The 17,488-nt window shown below is 67.8% G+C and overlaps 3 protein-coding genes across 23 annotated transcripts; 1 reads left to right on the forward strand and 2 right to left on the reverse strand.

The window, feature by feature from the left end:
* Window positions 1–614: 614 nt before the first annotated feature.
* On the forward strand, window positions 615–8,991 carry EXTL1 (exostosin like glycosyltransferase 1). Of its 6 annotated transcripts, none has more exons than XM_080567241.1 (13): window positions 615–653; window positions 1,368–1,496; window positions 1,621–2,901; window positions 5,625–5,718; window positions 5,806–5,913; window positions 6,287–6,406; window positions 6,493–6,625; window positions 6,719–6,828; window positions 7,192–7,287; window positions 7,368–7,454; window positions 7,663–7,823; window positions 7,914–8,085; window positions 8,171–8,991. In XM_080567241.1, the coding sequence occupies exons 3-13, from the start codon at window positions 1,967–1,969 to the stop codon at window positions 8,351–8,353; spliced, it is 2,199 nt and encodes a 732-aa protein (XP_080423367.1). In that variant the 5' UTR covers window positions 615–653; window positions 1,368–1,496; window positions 1,621–1,966; the 3' UTR covers window positions 8,354–8,991. The 6 variants fall into 6 exon arrangements, with proteins under 6 accessions (XP_080423367.1, XP_080423368.1, XP_080423370.1 ...); XM_080567242.1 differs by lacking the exon at window positions 615–653 and adding an exon at window positions 942–991; XM_080567244.1 differs by lacking the exon at window positions 615–653 and adding an exon at window positions 953–991 and having other exon boundaries at window positions 8,213–8,991.
* On the reverse strand, window positions 8,250–11,492 carry SLC30A2 (solute carrier family 30 member 2). 6 transcript variants are annotated; one of them, XM_080567270.1, is made up of 8 exons: window positions 11,320–11,492; window positions 10,850–11,049; window positions 10,488–10,634; window positions 10,187–10,340; window positions 9,956–10,112; window positions 9,680–9,785; window positions 9,459–9,593; window positions 8,250–9,362 (listed from the first exon to the last, which is right to left on the reverse strand). In XM_080567270.1, exons 1-8 carry the CDS (start codon window positions 11,367–11,369, stop codon window positions 9,217–9,219), a joined length of 1,095 nt encoding a protein of 364 aa, XP_080423396.1. In that variant the 5' UTR covers window positions 11,370–11,492; the 3' UTR covers window positions 8,250–9,216. The 6 variants fall into 6 exon arrangements, with proteins under 6 accessions (XP_080423396.1, XP_080423395.1, XP_080423394.1 ...); XM_080567269.1 differs by having other exon boundaries at window positions 8,250–9,593; XM_080567268.1 differs by having other exon boundaries at window positions 10,187–10,634.
* An 810-nt stretch (window positions 11,493–12,302) lies between these two features.
* Window positions 12,303–17,403, reverse strand: TRIM63 (tripartite motif containing 63). Of its 11 annotated transcripts, none has more exons than XM_080567251.1 (9): window positions 15,454–17,403; window positions 15,186–15,352; window positions 14,049–14,214; window positions 13,668–13,763; window positions 13,305–13,538; window positions 13,139–13,161; window positions 12,841–12,965; window positions 12,665–12,742; window positions 12,303–12,525 (listed from the first exon to the last, which is right to left on the reverse strand). In XM_080567251.1, exons 1-9 carry the CDS (start codon window positions 15,940–15,942, stop codon window positions 12,515–12,517), a joined length of 1,389 nt encoding a protein of 462 aa, XP_080423377.1. In that variant the 5' UTR covers window positions 15,943–17,403; the 3' UTR covers window positions 12,303–12,514. The 11 variants fall into 11 exon arrangements, 6 of the variants coding, with proteins under 6 accessions (XP_080423377.1, XP_080423376.1, XP_080423374.1 ...); XM_080567250.1 differs by having other exon boundaries at window positions 14,049–14,217; XR_013941821.1 differs by lacking the exon at window positions 13,139–13,161 and having other exon boundaries at window positions 12,841–12,989.
* Window positions 17,404–17,488: the final 85 nt, after the last annotated feature.

Consider the following 17,488-nt stretch of genomic DNA (forward strand, 5'->3'; position numbering starts at 1 on the left):
GAGCCAAAGGCTGGGTTAAAAATACCACAAAACACCACAAAACACCCTAAAAACACAGAAACCCCCCCCCCGCCGAGCTCCTGCCCACGCAGCCCACGCGGGGCTCCCGGTGCGCTCGGTTCCTCCCCCGGGGAAACTGAGGCACGGGTGGGCTCCGGGGGTGTCACCGCGCCTGTCCCGCGGGTCGCCCCCCCTGCCCCGCGTGGGAGCCAGCCCCTGGCGTGTCCCCCCCGTGTCCCACGCGTGTCCCGGGGCAGCGTCCACGGGGGTTTCATTGAAAGGATTCACCCCGCCCACGCGAGTTTTTTGGGTTTTTTTTCCAGTTTGCTCAGCGGATGGCTAATTGGGGCGGGGGTCGGAGGGGGGGGTCAGGCCAGGTGGTCCCAGTCACGGGACAGACCCCCGAGAGCAAGGACACGAGTGGGGACACGGGGCGTGGGGACACGGGGCGTGCCGCGGGGTCGGCGCTAGGACCCCGCGGACCCCCGGGCGCCCCCTCCCACCGCGGGGAACCCCTGGCCCACGTGGGACCCCCGCGGGCGCGGCCAATGGGAGGGCGCCGGGGGAGGAGGGGGGGTCCGCGGGCCACGCCCACGGGGGGAGGGCGGCCAATGGGAGCGGAGGGGGCGTGGCCGAGGGCGAACGTTGTGACGGTGGGACCGGGAGGGAGGGGGCGCGGGGCGGGGGGGGACACCGAGGGGAGGGGTCACGGGGCGGGAGGGGGGGGGGGGGAAGGGACAGCCGGACAGCCCCGGGGGGACGGACGGGGGGGGGGGAACGGACGGACGGACGGACGGACGGACAGACAGACGGCTCGAGGTGGGGGGGGGACACGCAGCCTGACACGGGGTCCCGGGGACAGCCAGCCAAGGGGGGGCACAGGTAGCAAAGCCCGGGGGGGGGGGGGGGGGAAGGACAAGGACGGACGGACAGGACACGGGACGGACAGACAGCCCGGGGCAGGGACAGACGGACAGCAAGGCGACAGGAGGCGGGGGGGGGGGGGGGGGGCTGTCACCTGGGGGCAGTGACACGACCACGGGAGGGGAGAGAGGGAGAAAACTGGGACACCCCTAATCCTAATCCCAATCCTAAATCCCCATCCCGATCCCAAACCCCATCCCAATCCTAATCCCAATCCCCAATCCTAAATCCCCATCCCAAACCCCAATCCCCATCCCATTCCCAAATCCCCATCCCAAACCCCAATCCCCATCCCCATCCCAATCTCCATCCCCATCCCAAACCCCAATCCCAGTCCCAATCCCCTCGCCGCGATGGGCTGCAGGCAGCGGCGGGGTCCCCCCCGGGGCTGGGGGCCGGGGGGGCGCTGGGACCGATCCGCAGCCTCCCCCCGCTGCTCCTAGGGAGGCTCCGAGCCTCCGGCAGCGCCTCCGCCGGGAGGCCGAGCCCCACGGGAGGGCCGGGGATGGCGGACGGGGCAGCCGCACGCAGCGACCCGCGAGGGCACCGGCACCACCGGAGGAGCACCGGAGGTACGGGGACGGGGACGGGGCTGGGAAGTGCCGGGGGGGGGATGAGGGGGGGGGGGGTCCCGGCGGCCCCACGGGCTGACACAGTTGGCAGGGAGGCGATCATGCGACCTCGCTCCCTCTCTAGGGATTTGAAGCTGGGCCAAACGGCGGTGGAAATGTGATTGTCGCCGCACCGAGCCTGCGAGCCGAGGAAACGCAGCGCCGGAGGGACGGGAGGGACACCAAGGGGACAGGAGCGGGACACCGGAGGGACAGGAGCGGGACGCCTCGCACCAGCCCCGGTTCTTGCTCCGCAGCCGGAGGGTTCCCAGACCCCACGGAGCCGGGCACGGAGAGGGGACCGCGGGTCCTCGGTGTCCCCGCACGCCTCCAACACCACGGGCCAGCCCGGAGCCGTCCCCCGCCAGCCTCGCGACCGGACTCCGTCACCCGTCGGAGCCCGATGAGCAGCCGAGGCCGCGCGTGAACCTATGCAGGCCAGGAAGAAATACATTCTCGTGACTTTCCTCGCCTCCTGGCTCCTGCTCTTCCTCCTCGGAGGGGACCGCCTGCGCCGTTTCGCTTTCTTTTCCCGGACGAAAGCCGGGGCCCGGAGGAGCTGGCCCCGCTGGGCTGATCGGTCCCTCCTCAAAAGCTTCGGGGACCCCGAGGAGCCGCAGAGCCATGGGGACCCCCCGCCGCCCTCGCCCCGGGCACGGCGGGCGGCGCGGCTGAGCGCCTACAAGGGCAGCCGGTGCCGCATGGAGACCTGCTTCGACCTCGGCCGGTGCCAGAGGCACGGCTTCAAAGTCTTCACCTACCCGCGGGAGCGCGGCGAGCCCGTGTCCGAGAGCTACGGCAAGATCCTGGCCTCCATCGAGCGCTCGCGCTACTACACGCCGCGCCCCGAGGAGGCCTGCCTCTTCGTCCTGGGCATCGACACGCTGGACCGCGACCGCCTCTCGGGCCACTACGTCCCCGACGTGGACGAGAAGATCCGCGGCTTCCCGCTGTGGAACGGCGGCCGCAACCACCTCGTCTTCAACCTCTACTCGGGCACGTGGCCCAACTACACCGAGGAGCTGGGCTTCGACGTCGGCCAGGCCATGCTGGCCAAGGCCAGCTTCTACGCCGAGAGCTTCAGGCCCGGCTTCGACGTCTCCATCCCCCTGTTCCCCAGGGACCACCCGCAGCGGGGCGGGCAGAGGGGGTGGCTGCGGCGCGGCACGGTGCCCCCGAAGAAGAAATACCTGCTGGCCTTCAAGGGGAAGCGTTACCTGACCGGCATCGGCTCCGGCACCAGGAACGCGCTGCACCACATCCACAACGGGAAGGACATCGTCTCGCTCACCACCTGCAAGCACGGCAAGGACTGGGAGAAGCACAAGGACACGCGCTGCGACAAGGACAACGTCGACTACGAGAAGTGAGTGGGGTGGGGAAGGGGACGGATGGGAGAAGGGGTCCAAACCCCGTGCGCTGGGGGGATGCGGCCGCGCTGGGTGAGCAACGGGGAGAGGGGAGGGTTTGGGGCTCTCCCCCCGGCGTCCCGGCCTCGTTTCGAGGTGGGCAGGAAGGTGTTGGTTGTGCGGGGTTTTCCTGCTGTGCATTAAAGTTGGAGCAATCTGGCCAGAGCAGCTCTTATCTGCGATCGCCGCGGCCGCCCCTAATACGATTTCCCTTTTTCCCGACGCTGGTGAATGATGCTTTTCTTCTCCCCACCTCCCGCCCTCCCCTAACATAAATGTTTGTCCTGGAGATGAGCCCGAAGCATCCCCCCCGCCCCGGCTCAGCTACAAATCCCATCGAACCGGCGGGTGCTCGGCGTCCCGGGGGGGAGACAGCCCCGAGCTCCCTCCTCGGGGACAAGCGGGGGCACTGTGCGGTGGCACCTGCTGGAAAAATAGGGGGGGACAAAGTTCTGCGAGTCTGTGGGGTCCCAGGACCGAGGAGATGCACACCGGCTCCTCGCCTCCCCGTCCTGCCCTCAGCCAGGGCGGTTTGGGTGGGAAAAAAAGCGGTCGGTGCCAGGACGAAGCGCGAGGACAAGCGGGGAGGTCCCCGTCCCGCTGCCTGCGGACAGCCCACGGCCACCCGGCCCCGAGAGCAGATGGAAGGGCCGCGTGGGACATCATCCTCAAAGCGTCTTAGGAGGTGCCGGGAGGTAAAAGTGAAGCCGGGGACTGGGGGCACTGGGATTAGCCAGGGCTCCGGGGCCGCTCGAGCGTCGCCTGGCCCCGACACGGCACCGTCGGCCCCCGCTGTGGGGCTGTTTTTTGGGGACGGGGCACGGCGGGACGGTGGGACACGAGGTGGGCTGGCGGGACGGGGCCCAAGGTCAGCCCTGCGCTGTGGGGTGGGAAATGCCCCTCCCAGGTAATCCCGTAATGCTGTGTGCGAGTACAGGGGGATTTGCACCTCGCCCGGGACGGCTTTGGCCGGCAGATAGATGGGGGACACGTGGCAGGGTCCTGGCGCGTGACCCCGTGTCTCTGCTGTCCCCTCACCCCCATGGGACACGCGGGCAGAAAGCCACCGGCATCTCCCTCGGGCATTTGTGCCCTCCAGCCCCAAGAGAGACAGGCCCAGCACCGGAGCAGTGACAGAGGGACGGTGGGGACAGGCCAGCGGGGGGAGGACACACCAAGTTGGGCAAAGCGAGAGCCCAGTTCTCCCAGCGCTTCGGGGCCGTCCCGCTTTGCTGGGGGAAATGGGAAGGAGCCGTGGCCCCCAACCAGCCCGTGGTGTGCAGCGGGATGGGGCCGGCCTCGCTCGGGGCTCCGTCGCCCTCCTCGTGCCCGGCGTCGCCTAAACCACCCGGTTCCGTGCCCGCACAGAGCGGGGCTCGTAGCAGCACCGCGATCCTGCCCGCGCTGCAACCGCACCCGAGAGCCTTTGGGGAAGGCTCCCTGGAGCCCGCGGGTCCCCCGGCAGCGCCGTGCCCGCCCGGAGCCGCTCGGAGGGGACGTGGTGGGCGCCCGGCCCGGCCCCTAACAAAACAAGGAAGCCCTGACGGCGCGAGCGCCCGGAAACCACAGCGCGTCGGGAGCCAAATATTTCCATCGGGAGGTTTCGGCCCCGCAGCCCAGCCGGCGCCAGCCTCCCCGCCACGGCTGCCGGCGAGGGAAGGATGCTCGGACCCCCCCTTCCCCCCCGGGACGCATCCTGCCGGGTCCCCACCGAGCGGGTGGCAGCGGGGCGGCCCCGAAGGGCGAGCGCTGGAGGTGCCCGGCCCGAAGGATGTCACCGTCGGGGTTGTCGCTGCCGTGGTTTCGTGGGGTGTCGGGCCAGGAGCTGGGGTGTTTGCGAGGCAGGGAGCACCCACGGGGATTTGGTGTCCATCGGGGACGCGGGGATGAGCCCTCCGGAGGTGGGTTTTGTTCCTAAACCTGCGTGCTGGGCTGGTTTCCTGCAGGGATGCTCCAGGGTGCTTCAGCACCCACCAAGGGGGGGGCTCGTCCCCCACGTCCCCACCACAGCCAGGTCTAGGAGACCTTTCCCCCGGGGACCAGCACCCCTTTGGCCCCGCAGCCCCCCCGGCCGGGCTGTGTGTGTGTCCCCCATCCCCTCCAGGCCCTCCCCGCAGGCAGGAACAGACGGGGTCTGTCCCAGCTCAGTGTCAATATTGGATTTTCCGGTGCGGTCGCAGGGCCCCGGCAGCGAAGGCGCCTCTCCCCCCCCCGGCGGCACAGACGGGGCTTTCATAGCCCGCGGCCCTGCCAGCCCTTCTGCCCCCCCCCAAAAAAAAAATGCTGCTGGGGCGGGCACGGCCGCTCCTGCCCTGCAAGCCCGGGCACGGCGCAGGAGTCACCGCAGTTTCGGGCTCGGGGGTTCGGGCGCTGCATTGCGGGGCGGTGTGAAGGGGGCTGTGCTCCCCCCCCCCCAGGTAACGCCGGGGGTCTCCTGACCCTTTTTTTGGGGTGGGTTTGGTTCCTGGCTCTGCAACAGGTTCCCTTTGAGGGCATCTCCCAGGGCGCTGCAGCCCCACCAGCCCTGTGGAGCTGCGGCTTTTTGGGGCCAAACCCAGCCCTGGTCCATCCTAACCCCACGGGGTGGGTGCCCGGCCTCGTAGGGTGCCAACAAAAGCCTGTGGGGTGCACATGGGGGGGGGGGGAGCTGTGCCCGACCCCCACCACGTCCCCCCGCCAGGTTCGACTACCAGGAGCTGCTGCACAACTCCACCTTCTGCATCGTGCCCCGCGGCCGGCGCCTGGGCTCCTTCCGCTTCCTGGAGGCGCTGCAGGTACGGGGGGGGTCTGGGGGGGGGACACAAGGGACCCGCCTGCGGGGTCCCCGGGCTCTGTCCCAGCCCCTGTGGGGTCCCGTGCAGGCCGCCTGCATCCCCGTGCTGCTGAGCGATGGCTGGGAGCTGCCCTTCTCCGAGGTGATCGACTGGAGCAAAGCCGCCGTGGTGGGCAGTGAGAGGCTGCTCCTGCAGGTACCGGGGCCGGATCCTGCCCCGTGCTGGGCACCGGGGAACCCCCAGTGTGGGGGGGCTGACCCCAAATGTCCCCGCTTTTGGGGGGGGTAAAACCTCTGCAGTCAACCGCAGCATCCCTCCTGCATGGGGATGCAGGGGGTCCCATCCCAGCCCTCGGGCATTGCTCAGCTGGGGGGCGCTGAGCATCTCCGCAAACCCTCGGGGAGGTTCTGGGCCTGATCCTGCTCCGCAGAGAGGGCTGGGGCCACGGCACAGCATCCCTGGCTGCGGGGGGACCCCTTGGAGGTCTCAGGGGGACAAACCAGCCCTGCTGGGGGCTATCGGGGAGGGGCGGCAGCGAAGTGAGAAACCAGCGCCCCCCGTCCCGCAGATCCCCTCCGCTGTGCGCTGCATCCACCCGGAGCGCGTGCTGGCCTTCCAGCAGCAGACCCAGTTCCTGTGGGACGCCTACTTCTCCTCCATCGACAAGATCGTGCACACCACGCTGGAGGTGAGCGCGGCCCCACGGGGCTCCCCCCTCCCGGGTTAGCGGGACCCCCCCCGGGACGCCGACGGCACCTCCTCGACCCCTGGCAGATCATCAAGGACCGGCTGCTCCCGCACCGCTCGCGCTCCCGCTTCCTCTGGAACGCGCCCCCCGGGGGGCTGCTGGCCCTGCCCGACTTCTCCACGCACGTCGGGGACTTCCCCTTCTACTACCTGCAGCACGGTAGGACCCCCGCGTCCCCCCCCTGGCTGAGCACCGCGGGCTTGGTGCGCATCCTGACGCCTCTCCGCTGCCCCTCTCCCTCCCAAATCGCAGGCTCCAGCCCCTCCGACAAGTTCACGGCGCTCGTCCGCGCCGTCTCGCCGCTGTCCCAGCCCCTCCTCAGGCTCGTCCAGGCCGTCTCCAAGTCCCAGTACTGCGCGCAGGTGGGGGGAGATGGGGGACGGGGGCACATCGGGAGGGATGGGGCAGGTTCCCGGGGGCTGGGAAGGGCTGGGGTGGGACTGGGGGGCTGGCAGTGCTTGTGTCACCCCTTGGGGGGCAGAGCTGGCCCCTCCTCGCGGTGCTGGGACCACCCTTGGTTGCATCCTGGCTCCAAACCCTCGTGGGATGGTTTTGGGGTGGAAGAGGCGCAGCCCTACTGAGAGCTGAGCTGGAGCCGGTCCCGCTGCTGGATCGGGGGGGCTCAGCCCTGCAAACCCCAACACACCAACATGCCCCAGGGGGGCAGCCTGGCCAAATGCCCTCCTGACACCCCCCAGCCCTGCTTTTTCACACCCCCCCTGCAGATCCTGGTGCTGTGGAACTGCGAGAAGCCACCGCCACCGACCGAGAAGTGGCCCCAAATCGCGGTGCCCCTGACCGTCATCGAGGGCAGGAGGAAGGTACGAGGAGCCGGGATGCGTGGGGAGCCGGGCACCCACCCTGGGGCACAACCCAAATTGAATTTCCCCCCCTGCTGCAGCTCAGCGACCGCTTCTTCCCCTACGCGGCCATCCGGACGGACGCGGTGCTCAGCCTGGACGAGCACAGCAGCCTCTCCACCAGCGAGGTGAGGCCGTGGGCACCGCGATCCCCGGCCCCACAGAGCTGGACGAGCCCCGTGCCGAGCCAGCAGGATGCTCAGCGGCCACCGTGGGGCTGGCAGGGAGCCGTGCCCGCTGTCCCCGTGTCCCCACACCCAAGGGACACCTCAGGGGGACGGCAGGGGCGGCGATGGGTCCCCACGGCCCGCTGACGCCATCCCCTGCCCGTGCCAGGTGGACTTTGCCTTCGTGGTGTGGCGCAGCTTCCCCGAGCGCATCGTGGGCTTCCCCGCCTCGAGCCACTTCTGGGACGCCGAGCAGCAGCGCTGGGGCTACACCTCCCGGTGGACCAACGAGCTCTCCATCGTCCTCACCGCCGCCGCCTTCTACCACAGGTACCGCAGCCCGCCGGGCAGCCGGGGAGAGCCCCGCGAGCCGGGGGGGGGCACGGCCGGATCCTGCCCCCGCCTCGCTGCCTCCCCCAGGTATTACCACAGCCTCTTCACCGGGTACCTGCCCGCGGGGCTGCGTGAGCTGGCGGGCAGCCTGGCCGCCTGCGAGGACATCCTGATGAACGTCCTGGTGGCCGCCGTCACCAAGCTGCCGCCCATCAAGGTCGCCCAGAGGAAGCAGCACAAGGAGGCCGTGCCCCAGCAGGTAGGGGGTGAGGAGGGGGTGCTGAGACCCCCCCCCAGAGCCGGGAGCAGAGCCCCTGAACCCCCGCGCTCTTCCCCCTGCCCAGGTGAAGGGCACGGCGGCGACCAGCGGCCAGGGTTTCTCGCAGCAGCAGGACTGCCTCAACCAGGTGGCGGACTGGTTCGGGTACATGCCCCTCGTGTCCTCCCGGCTGCGCCTCGACCCCGTGCTCTTCAAGGACCAGGTCTCCGTCCTGCGCAAGAAATACCGCCACTTGGAGAGGCCCTGAGCCCTGCTGGGCGCCCCGTCCCCATCGCACGGACCTCGCGGGGAGCAGCGGATCCCTCCCGGAGTGAGCGCTGGGGTGGCTGCCGATGGGGTTTTACTCGGTATTGGGTTTTACCAGTACAGTAAAGGTCAGGGGAGGCACGGAGACGGATGCCGGGTGAGCAGAGTCCGGCTGGAGGCTGCAGGATGCGGGATGAGCCAGCTGTGCCTGGTGGCGGCGCAGCAGGGGACCCCGGTGCCACCGTGCCCAGCACATCGGGGCCGTCCTCGGGGCTTGGTGGTGGCTGCTGCGTTCCCAGGCACGGTCCCCAAGCAGTGGCAGCACCCAGGAGGCTGCGTTCGGGGCAGCCCCACACTAGCAGCGTCCCCACCAGGTGCTGCAGAGGTGCCCGTGTCCCTGCGATGGTTTCATGCACCGGGCGCTTCTGCCACCGTCCCCACCCCACGAGCAGCAGGGAGGGGACAGCGAGTGCTTGAGCTTCCCAAAAGCAAACAGGGGAGTGATAAGAGGTGAGAGCACTGCAATCATCCTCCCTCCCCAGGCTGGGACGGACCCCGAGCACCCGGGGGCTCCTCCCCAGGCGCCCCTGCACCCGCCTTTCCTCCCCAAAGTGAAATAAAAGGGATATTTCAACTGCTTTTCCCAGCTGCACTGAAACTGTGAGAATCAAGGCCCCCGCGCCGCCCTTCTCCGCAGCCCTGGCCCCGTCCTTGCTCCCGTCGCCCGCAGACCAAACCCCGCAGACACAAGGTCGTCCGTCGGCGCGGCCGTCCCCCGCGGGGCCACCGTTTGCTCTGGTTTATTTGCCTCCTGTTAAAAGTTCATAGGAGCAGGACGGGGTCGCTGGGGCTCGGGGGGGGGGCTCAGTCGCGGGGGGGCTGGCACTCGCGGCAGTCCCGCATGTCCTCGGAGTAGCTCTCGATCTGGATGGTGGTGGTGTGGAAGCGGAAGGCGCGCTGCAGCCGCGAGCTGGCCTCCTCCAGCACCTCCTGCGCGTTGGCGCCCGCGTCTGCAAGGAAACGGGGGTGTGTGTGTGTGTGTGTCGGGGTGCGGGTGAGCCCCCAAATCCTTCCCCCCACCACCCCCCTGGTCCCCCCACACTCACTGATGGCGATGTGCACCGAGAGCAGCGGCTGCGCTGCCGTCAGCGCCCAGATGTGGAGGCTGTGCACGGCCTCCACGCCGCCCACCGCCAGCAGCGTCTCCCGCACGGCGTTGAAGTCCATGCCCCTGGGGGTGCCTGGGGGGAGACACGGCGCGGGGTGGGTCAGGGTCACTGCACCCGTGGGTGGTTTTCCCCATCCCCCGGCCCCGGCGGGTCCCTACCTTCCATGAGGACGAGGAGGACGTCGCGGAGGATGGTCAGCGTTGTCCCCAGCACCAGGGCGGAGAAGAGGAAGGTGCAGATGGGATCCACGTACTTGTACTCGGGCTGGGAGAGGTGGCAGAGGGTGAGGTCCTGCTCAGTGCCATCCCCCGCCTCCAAATCCCCATCGGACTCAGTCCCATCCATCTCACCCCCACGTGCAGCCAGGACTGGACGAGCCACCACCCCCACGTCCCCCTCCCAAGCGTCCCCTCAGCCCCCAGCACCACCCCGACCTTAAAGAAGATGACGTAGGACGCGACGAGGACGCCGACGCTCTGCAGCAGGTCCCCCACGACGTGGACGAAGGCGGCGCGGACGCTGGCGTTGGGCTGCTCGCCCGGCGCTCCGTGGCTGTGCCCGTGCCCTGTCTGGTGCAGAGCCACCCCCATCCTGCGGGCAGGGCAGCGGTGACGTCCCCGGCCACCGGGGTCCCCCGCGGAGGGGTGGCAGCGCGTCGTACGTACACGATGTTGACGGCCACGGCGCAGGCGGAGGTGATGAGCATGACGCCGCCCTCGATGTCGTAGTCGGCCGAGAGCAGGCGCTGGGCCGCCAGGTACACCAGGACGCCCGTCACCACCCAGATGGAGAGCACGGAGAGCAAGGCCCCCAGGATCTCTGCGGAGAGCCCCACGTCGTCACCATGCCAGGCTCCCGTGGGGACAGCACCCTGGGGTGCCCCCACCTTGCCGGGATGCTCCCCGTGTGCACCCCGTGGGGCTGGCAGTGGGGTTCCCGGGGGAGGGGGACGGACAGTGCCGTTACCTGCCCGGTGCCAGCCGAAGTTCATGGTTTTGGTGGCGGGGCGCGAGGACACCCAGAGGGCGAAGAGGCTGATCATGACGCTGGCGAAGTCCGTCAGGAGGTGGGCAGCGTCCGTCAGGATGGCCAGGCTGTGCGCCAGGTACCCGCCTGCGGTCACACAAAAGGGGGGCGGGGGGGAGAGATCGGGGGGGGGGTCCCTACTCAGGGCCAGACACAGACCAGGTCACCCCGGGCCGAAATGGGGCGCCCTGCCCGCACCTTGCTTGCGCCCATTGCGCAGATGAGGACAAGAGAGGCCACGCAGGGAAACGCAGCTGCTCAGGGCACGACCGCCCTGGCCGCACCCCGCACCCAGCACTCACCCACGGCTTCCCCCACCATGAAGACGAGGCAGATGCCGGCGGCCACGTAGAGCTTCCTGCGCGCCCGCTGCTGCTGCCCGGGGTGGTCGGCGGCCCCCAGCGCGTGGCAGTGCCGGCGGCGCCGCGTGCCCAGCTCCAGGGCGGGCGCCTGGCCCTGCGGCGAGCTGTGCCCGTCCTCCTGCACCGTCCCCAGGTAGGACCTGCGGGGGGACGGGTGACAGCGGGGGACAGCGGGGCGCCAAGCGGTGCTGGCGCTGGGCACGGCGGGGTGCCCGGATGGGAGAAGAGGGGGAAAAGAGGGGACGCGCTGCCCTCCCTTCGTGCTCAGCACTGCTCCCCCTGTATCCCCTTCTCCTCCCCAGCAAGAGCCACCCTTCCCCGGTCAAAAGGCTTTTGGGGACGCCATCTGGGACCCCAAAAGGGGAAGGGGGGGGACGTGCACGTCCCCATCCCTCAGGGCACCCCCTTACCCGGCTGCGCCCTCGGTCAGCAGGTGCCGCTTCTCCTCGCCGGCCGCCATCGGGGCCGGGGCCGGTGACCCCGGTGGGTGCGTGGCGGGCGCTGGTGGCAGCCGGTGGCCTCGGTGGCGGCCGTGTGAAAGCGCCGGGGACTCGTGTGCAAAGCCAAGCCGGGGGAGGCAGGGCCAGGCCGGCTGCAAAGCGCCCGCCGCCGCCGCCGCCTCGCCCCCCTGGGGGGGCCCTGCCTCACCCTGCACCCTGGGGAGGGGTCCCGGTGCTGGGGGGCTGCTGTGAGCTCCCCCCCTGTAGGCACCCTGGGGTGCCCCAGGAGCTGCGCATGCTTCAGGACTCGGCTGTGGTCACCCCACTGAGGCAGGGGGAGGGCGGGGACCCCCCCGAGCCCCCCAGAGACACCCCGGTTCACCACTATGGGAAGCCCTCGGGGCCCCCCCGGTTTAAATCCAGCTGCACAACAGCTGACGGGTGAAGCTGGGGCCGCGCACAGGGGTCAGGGTCAGACACCCCCACGGCAGCAGCTGCTGCCTGCCCCCCTCCGAGAGCAGCGTTAATTGCTCCGGGGCTAATTGCAATCAGGGCACAGCCCAGAGCACCGCTCGCTGCGCAGCCTCAGTTTCCCCTCGAGCAGGGGCTGAGCTGAGTTTGTGTTTTTGCAGGAGAAGCACACCCGTGAGCTCAGCTGGCAGCTCCATGCCGAGGCCGGCCCCATTTCGGGGCTGGCACAGCCTGGACCCCCCCTTACCCCCACCCCATGTTCCCAAACCCTGGTGAGCGCTGGCCCCGTGTGCCCCAGTCACCAGGGGATAAATCCTGCAGGGTGCTGACCACTTAAAACCCCAGCACGGGATGCCAGCACTGCTGGAGGTGTTAATGAGGCTGAAAATTAGGTGCTGGACCTGCCCTGGGAAACCCTCCCACATCCCCAGAGCCCATCGCAGGGCCAGTGAGCCGAAAATGAGAGGCAAGAGAGGGAAAAATGCCCAAAGCACTGGTTTTCTTTATAAAATACACAAAATTCAACTCCGTTACAATTATATACAAAACAAGGAACATATAAAACGTGCGGAATAATCCTTTGCACCCGTATAGAAAAGTGTCCTGTGCTGGAGCAGCCGTCGCCTCGCCAGGCAGCCAGCCCCCATCGGCGCATCCCCAGGTCCCGTCGCCGGACATCCTGCGCCCGCCGCGGCTACTGGGGGGCTGCGGGAGGGAGAGGGTGGTGGGTGGGTGCTGGGGAGGGATGGGACCCCCAGTAAATCCTCCCTGTTCCCCCCATTGTGTGGGGGTGCTCGTGGCGGGGGCTCCGCCGTGACACCGGCACGGAGGTGGCCGTCCTTACCCGTCACCATCCTCCCGGGCGCTGAGTCCCCTTCTGTCTCTTCCTCCACCTCCTCGTAGAACTCCTCATCCTCCTCATCTGCAAAGGGGCACCCAAATGTCAGTGAGGGGCAGCTGCAGCGGGGCCCCAGCCGCTGAATCCCAGGAGCACACGAGGGGTTTTTGGGGCTGAATTACCTGCTTCGAAGTCCAAGGCGCGGACGGCGTCAGCGAGGTGGTCCAGGCTCACCGAGAAGGAGTCCATGCTCTCGTAGCCTTGCTCGATCTTCTCCAGCCTGCCACCTTTTGAGGCCTCCACGATCCTGTGTGGAGAGCACGGCCATGGTCTTGCGGCCCCCGAGCATGGGGACACCCCCGGCCAGGCTCGCGGTGCTCGCCCCGCTGCTCCTTAGCCCCGGCTAGCAAAGCCCCACGGCCAGATCCTGGCCCTGGGACAGGGTTGGGGAACACCGAGGTCTCCAGTTTGGACACTTACGTTTTAATGAGCTGCTTGGCGTTCTGTGGGAGCAAGAAAAAAGGTGAGGGTGTCAGAGTGGCACCACTTGGGATGTCCCCATGCCACCGGGATGTCCCCGTACCACCAGGACCCTGCACAAGAGGCACCCCACGGGCACCAAGGGGCTGTGGGGCTGGGGTCTCACCATGAGGAAGGCGGCCTCCCCGTTCTCCTCCATGGCCTGGATGGCTGTCTCCACCAGCCGGCTGGACTTCTCCAGCTGCTCCTTGTACTTGTGGATGAGGCCCTGCACGAAGCCCGTCTTGTCCTCCTGCTCGCGGGCGATGCGCCCCAGCAGCTCCGTCTTCTTCTCCTCCAGCAGCGCCACGAAGGCGTCGAAGCGCGTGCACAGCTCCCGCTTGGCCGCCTCGCTGTTCTCCTGCGGGGACAAGGGACAGCCGTGTCCCTCCAGCCCCTGCGTGTCCCCTCCCCGGGGCTGCCTCCTCCGTTCGCTCCGGCTCCCCGCAGCACGCCGGGGTTTCGGGGGGCTCGTTTCCCCGTCCCTCACCTCGGTGCTGCGGCAGGAGTCCTCCAGCTGGGAGATGATGGTCTGGATCCGGTCGTTCCCCGCCACCAGCATGGAGATGCAGTTGTTCAGCTCGCTCTGGGCAGGGACAGACGGACAGAAGCAGCTTTAACCCCAGTGGGGTAGGGATGGGGACTGCCGGGATGTCAAGGTCCATCCCCTATCCTGACGTGGGGATGGGCCGGGAGCCGGGGGGGCATCACTGTATCCACCACTCTAAATATAGGGCTGTCTCCTGGCTGAAGTCAGCTTGCTGACTATTAATACCCCATGAGCACGTCCCAGTGCTATTTGTGGCCACCCTCAGCACATTGCCCGGAACCTGCCATGCCCCCCCATGGCCCCAGGTCCCCCCCGTGGCACCTTCTGGCCCTGGAAGACGCTCTGCAGAGGGGCGACTTCGCAGTCCTTGTGGGCACCGAAGACCTTGCACATGGAGCAGGTGGGGACCTCGCAGGTGACGCAGTAGATGTTGATCCGCTCGTCCTCGTGCTCCTTGCACATGGGGTGCTCCCCCTTCTTCAGTGGCCTGCTGGAGAGAGCAGCCCGGCCGTGGTGATGTCCCCGTCACACCGATGTCCTCATCACACTGATGTCCCCATCCCGGAGACGTCCCCATCGTGGTGACGTCCCCACTGCAGTGACATCCCCACTGATGCTGCAGAGCCACCCTACAATCGGGTACCCTGCACCTCTGCAAGCCCAGTACACCCCAGTTTGCACCGGTCCGGCACTGGCCGTGGCAGCGGTCGGGGGCCGCGCTCCAGGGATGCTGCACAAGCGCCTAATTTTAGAGCAGCACTGCTGGCATTTATTATTATCACCCGACGCGTGACCAGAGCGGGGGCTCCAGGGCAGCTCGGTGGGGGGGAGGGTGACAGCAGTTGAGTCCCCAGTGGGGGGATTTAGCCAATTCGCCACCCCCCCCCCCCCGGGGCCGCAGCCACCTGCCACGTGCCATCCGTCCCCGTCCCCATGGCACCGGAACAATATTTACAGTGGCGCAGGAGACCGGGGAGGTGAGCCCCTGCGCCTGGGTCCCTCAAGAAGACGTCACCCCCCTCTCTGTCCCCCCCCAACACTGTAACCCTGCTGCTGAGCAATGCCTTTACCCAGCAGGGTCCCCCCTGACTGTCCCCCTGTCCCTTATCAGCTCCCTGCTGTCACAAGCAGAGCCTGGATTTGTCCCTCACACCCCTTATCTCCAACTGAAAGCCTCGGCTGCAGAGTGCTATGGGGGGGGGCAGGACTTGTTCCTCTGCCACCCCCCCAGGGTCCCAGCGTCCCCAGTGAGCCACCAGACCACAGACCCGAATGGCATGGGAGATTTGGGTTGGGAGACGGAGATTTGGGCTGGGGCGTGAAGAGGTGGCTCTGGGGATGAAGACGGTGGGGGACCACCAAGCCAGCCCCCCAATTTCTCGCCCAAAGCAGAATCGCCTCCCAGGCACAACGCAGGGCTCTGCGACACGGCCGTCCCCGTGTCCCCGTGGGACCAACCTGGAGCACTCCTGCTTGTAGATGTCGATGATGTTCTCCACCAGCAGGTTCCTCTGCAGCCCGTAGACGCCGTGGCGGTCCAGCAGCACCTCGTGGCGGCACGAGGGGCACCGGAACCGGCCCCCCGGGATGATGCTGCCCCGGCTCTGCCAGCAGGGGTTGGCGGCCTGGAGGGGGACAAGGACAACGGGGGGTCCTCAGGTGTCCCCGCAGAGCATCCCGGAGCAGGGGAGCGGGTCCGGGGCTGGGGGTGAGGTCCCCATCTCACCTGGAAGACGTCGTTGGCGCACTTGCGGCAGAGGTTGTGCTGGCAGGGCAGGATCACCACGGGCTTGCTGAACATCTCCAGGCAGATGGGGCAGAGCAGCTGCTTCTCCAGGCTCTCCATGGGGCTGCCATCCCGCAGGATGCTGGGCTGGAAATCCATCGTACGCGGCACCTCGTCGGAGCAGCCCCCGCTTCTGCCGCCGGTGCCCCTCGCGCGGCTTTTTATCACTCGCTCGGCGTCACGTGGAGCCCGAAACCGCCGGCCGGCTCGGGTGTCCGGCGAGGCACCGCCACCTGTCACATGGCGGTGACAATCGGGGCGCAAGGCCGGCGGTAAACAAGCCGGGGACAGGCTGTCCGCGTGGCCCAGCCGCCCATGCTGGTGGGCAGCGGGGCCCCGTGGGGGGGGACGGGGGGGGCTCGGTCCTACGTGGGGTTTAGGGTGAGGAATGGGCAACACCGAGCTGGTAGTGTGGTTTGTATGGAGCATCTCCCTTTGTACCCACAAAATGTGAGCGCTTTTGGGGCGCTAAGCACACATAGTGTGGGGGGGCTTTCTGGGTGGATGGCAGCACTGTGCTTGGTGCGTGCAGCCCCCCCAGACAGGGCATGGGGGCTTCTCTGCACCCCAAAATGTACTTGGCAGCCCATGGGGAGCTCCCCAAGGCTGGCACCACCATGCTGGCACAACCCGCGTGGCCGGCCGTGCCCTCTGCTTGTTTGCAAAACCTGACCCAGAAACCGCAGCAGGAAAACAGCAGCATCGCAACCCCTCCGGAGCTGCCCCAGCTGGGAGCGGCCCCGATCACATTGCCTGGCGGTAAACAGGGTGTTCTTCCAAATCCCAGCACCGGTGCACAGGGAGACCTGTAAATATTAGCAGCTGCATGAGGAGAGCGGGTAATTATAGCGCCTTGGCTGCGGGTCACAGGGGACGGGGTGGGACGGGGCGGCTGCTCTGCAGCGCGCAGAGCCCCTGGGCAGGGGGTGCTGCGAGCGCCAGCGCTGCTGCAGGCTGCAGGGATGCGTGTGGGGTGCAGGGGTGTCGGTGTGCACAGGGTACAGGGGTACACGGGTACCTGTGTATGGGGTGCACAGGTGCTTGAGTATGGGGGGACATGAGTTTAGGGGTTCAGGGGTAGCTGGGGATGTGTGGGTGCACAGGTACATGGGTGCATGAATGTATGGGTGCAAGGGCACAGGGGTATGTGGTACAGGTGTACATGGGTGCATGGGCGTGCAGGGTGTGTAGGTACACGGATGCACAGGTACCTGCGTGCAGGTGCCCATGGGTGCACAGGTACATGGGCACACTTGTGCACAGAGGTGTAGGGGCACACAGGTACACTTGTGCACATAGGCACGGGGTACATGGGTGCAAGGGGCCCTGTTTTCACCGCAGCCAGCCCCCCTGGGGCAGGGCAGCCTTAGGGCTGTTTTGTGTGCTCCTTCCGGACAGGCTCACATGTCAACCAAGTGACTGTGCAGGCACCGGCCAAGCACATCTTGCAAAATTGTCCCCGTTTCGGCACTTGGGGCTCTTCCAGGGAGCTGTGTGCTTGGAAGCAGGGCTGGCCAGGCACATGGGGGGTTGGCCACCGGACGGGCACCCGTCCCCATGTCCAAAACTTTGCCCTGCCCAAGGCTGGCATTGATTAACTAATTGCTCCTGGACTCGATTAAGGGGATTCACGGCAGAGGACGGGTTTTAATGCTTTAATCGGCTTCCAAACCCTACAAGGGGCTCGTTGGCCCCTAATTGGCTTGGGGCAGCTTAGGCAGGGCTGTGGGGCACTAATCACCACTGGGCTCGTTACCAATTAACCAGGGAGTGATGTGGGAGCTCTGCTGTAGTAGGAGCACATCCGAAGGACCCCCACGGGCTCCTCGCAGGACCCCCACAAGCAGCAGCCCCACCGCACCCCAACACCCTCAAGGGGGCTGCGGGACCCCAGCTGTGGCAAACCCACAGAAATAAGGGAGAACAGGGCACAGAGAGGGGGGACAGCTCTCAGCCAGCAGCTCCACACAGAGCT

Source organism: Anser brachyrhynchus, assembly GCF_964034855.1.
Source record: "Anser brachyrhynchus genome assembly, chromosome: 24".
NCBI classification, from domain to species: domain Eukaryota; kingdom Metazoa; phylum Chordata; class Aves; order Anseriformes; family Anatidae; genus Anser; species Anser brachyrhynchus.

Excerpts from the sequence above, each read along its gene's own strand:
- EXTL1 (XM_080567241.1), top strand. The coding sequence starts at position 1,967 with ATGCAGGCCAGGAAGAAATACATTCTCGTGACTTTCCTCGCCTCCTGG. Across the intron at positions 5,914-6,286 it reads GTGAGAGGCTGCTCCTGCAG|ATCCCCTCCGCTGTGCGCTG; the intron begins GTACCGGGGCCG and ends CCCGTCCCGCAG. Across the intron at positions 7,824-7,913 it reads GCCGCCGCCTTCTACCACAG|GTATTACCACAGCCTCTTCA; the intron begins GTACCGCAGCCC and ends TGCCTCCCCCAG.
- SLC30A2 (XM_080567267.1), bottom strand. The coding sequence starts at position 11,369 with ATGGCGGCCGGCGAGGAGAAGCGGCACCTGCTGACCGAGGGCGCAGCC. Across the intron at positions 10,113-10,186 it reads GCCGTGGCCGTCAACATCGT|GATGGGGGTGGCTCTGCACC; the intron begins GTACGTACGACG and ends CCCTGCCCGCAG. Across the intron at positions 9,786-9,955 it reads CCTACGTCATCTTCTTTAAG|CCCGAGTACAAGTACGTGGA; the intron begins GTCGGGGTGGTG and ends CACCTCTCCCAG.
- TRIM63 (XM_080567246.1), bottom strand. The coding sequence starts at position 15,942 with ATGCTCCATACAAACCACACTACCAGCTCGGTGTTGCCCATTCCTCAC. Across the intron at positions 13,764-14,048 it reads GCGTCTTCCAGGGCCAGAAG|AGCGAGCTGAACAACTGCAT; the intron begins GTGCCACGGGGG and ends GTCCCTGCCCAG. Across the intron at positions 12,966-13,138 it reads GCCAAGCAGCTCATTAAAAC|GATCGTGGAGGCCTCAAAAG; the intron begins GTAAGTGTCCAA and ends CTCTCCACACAG.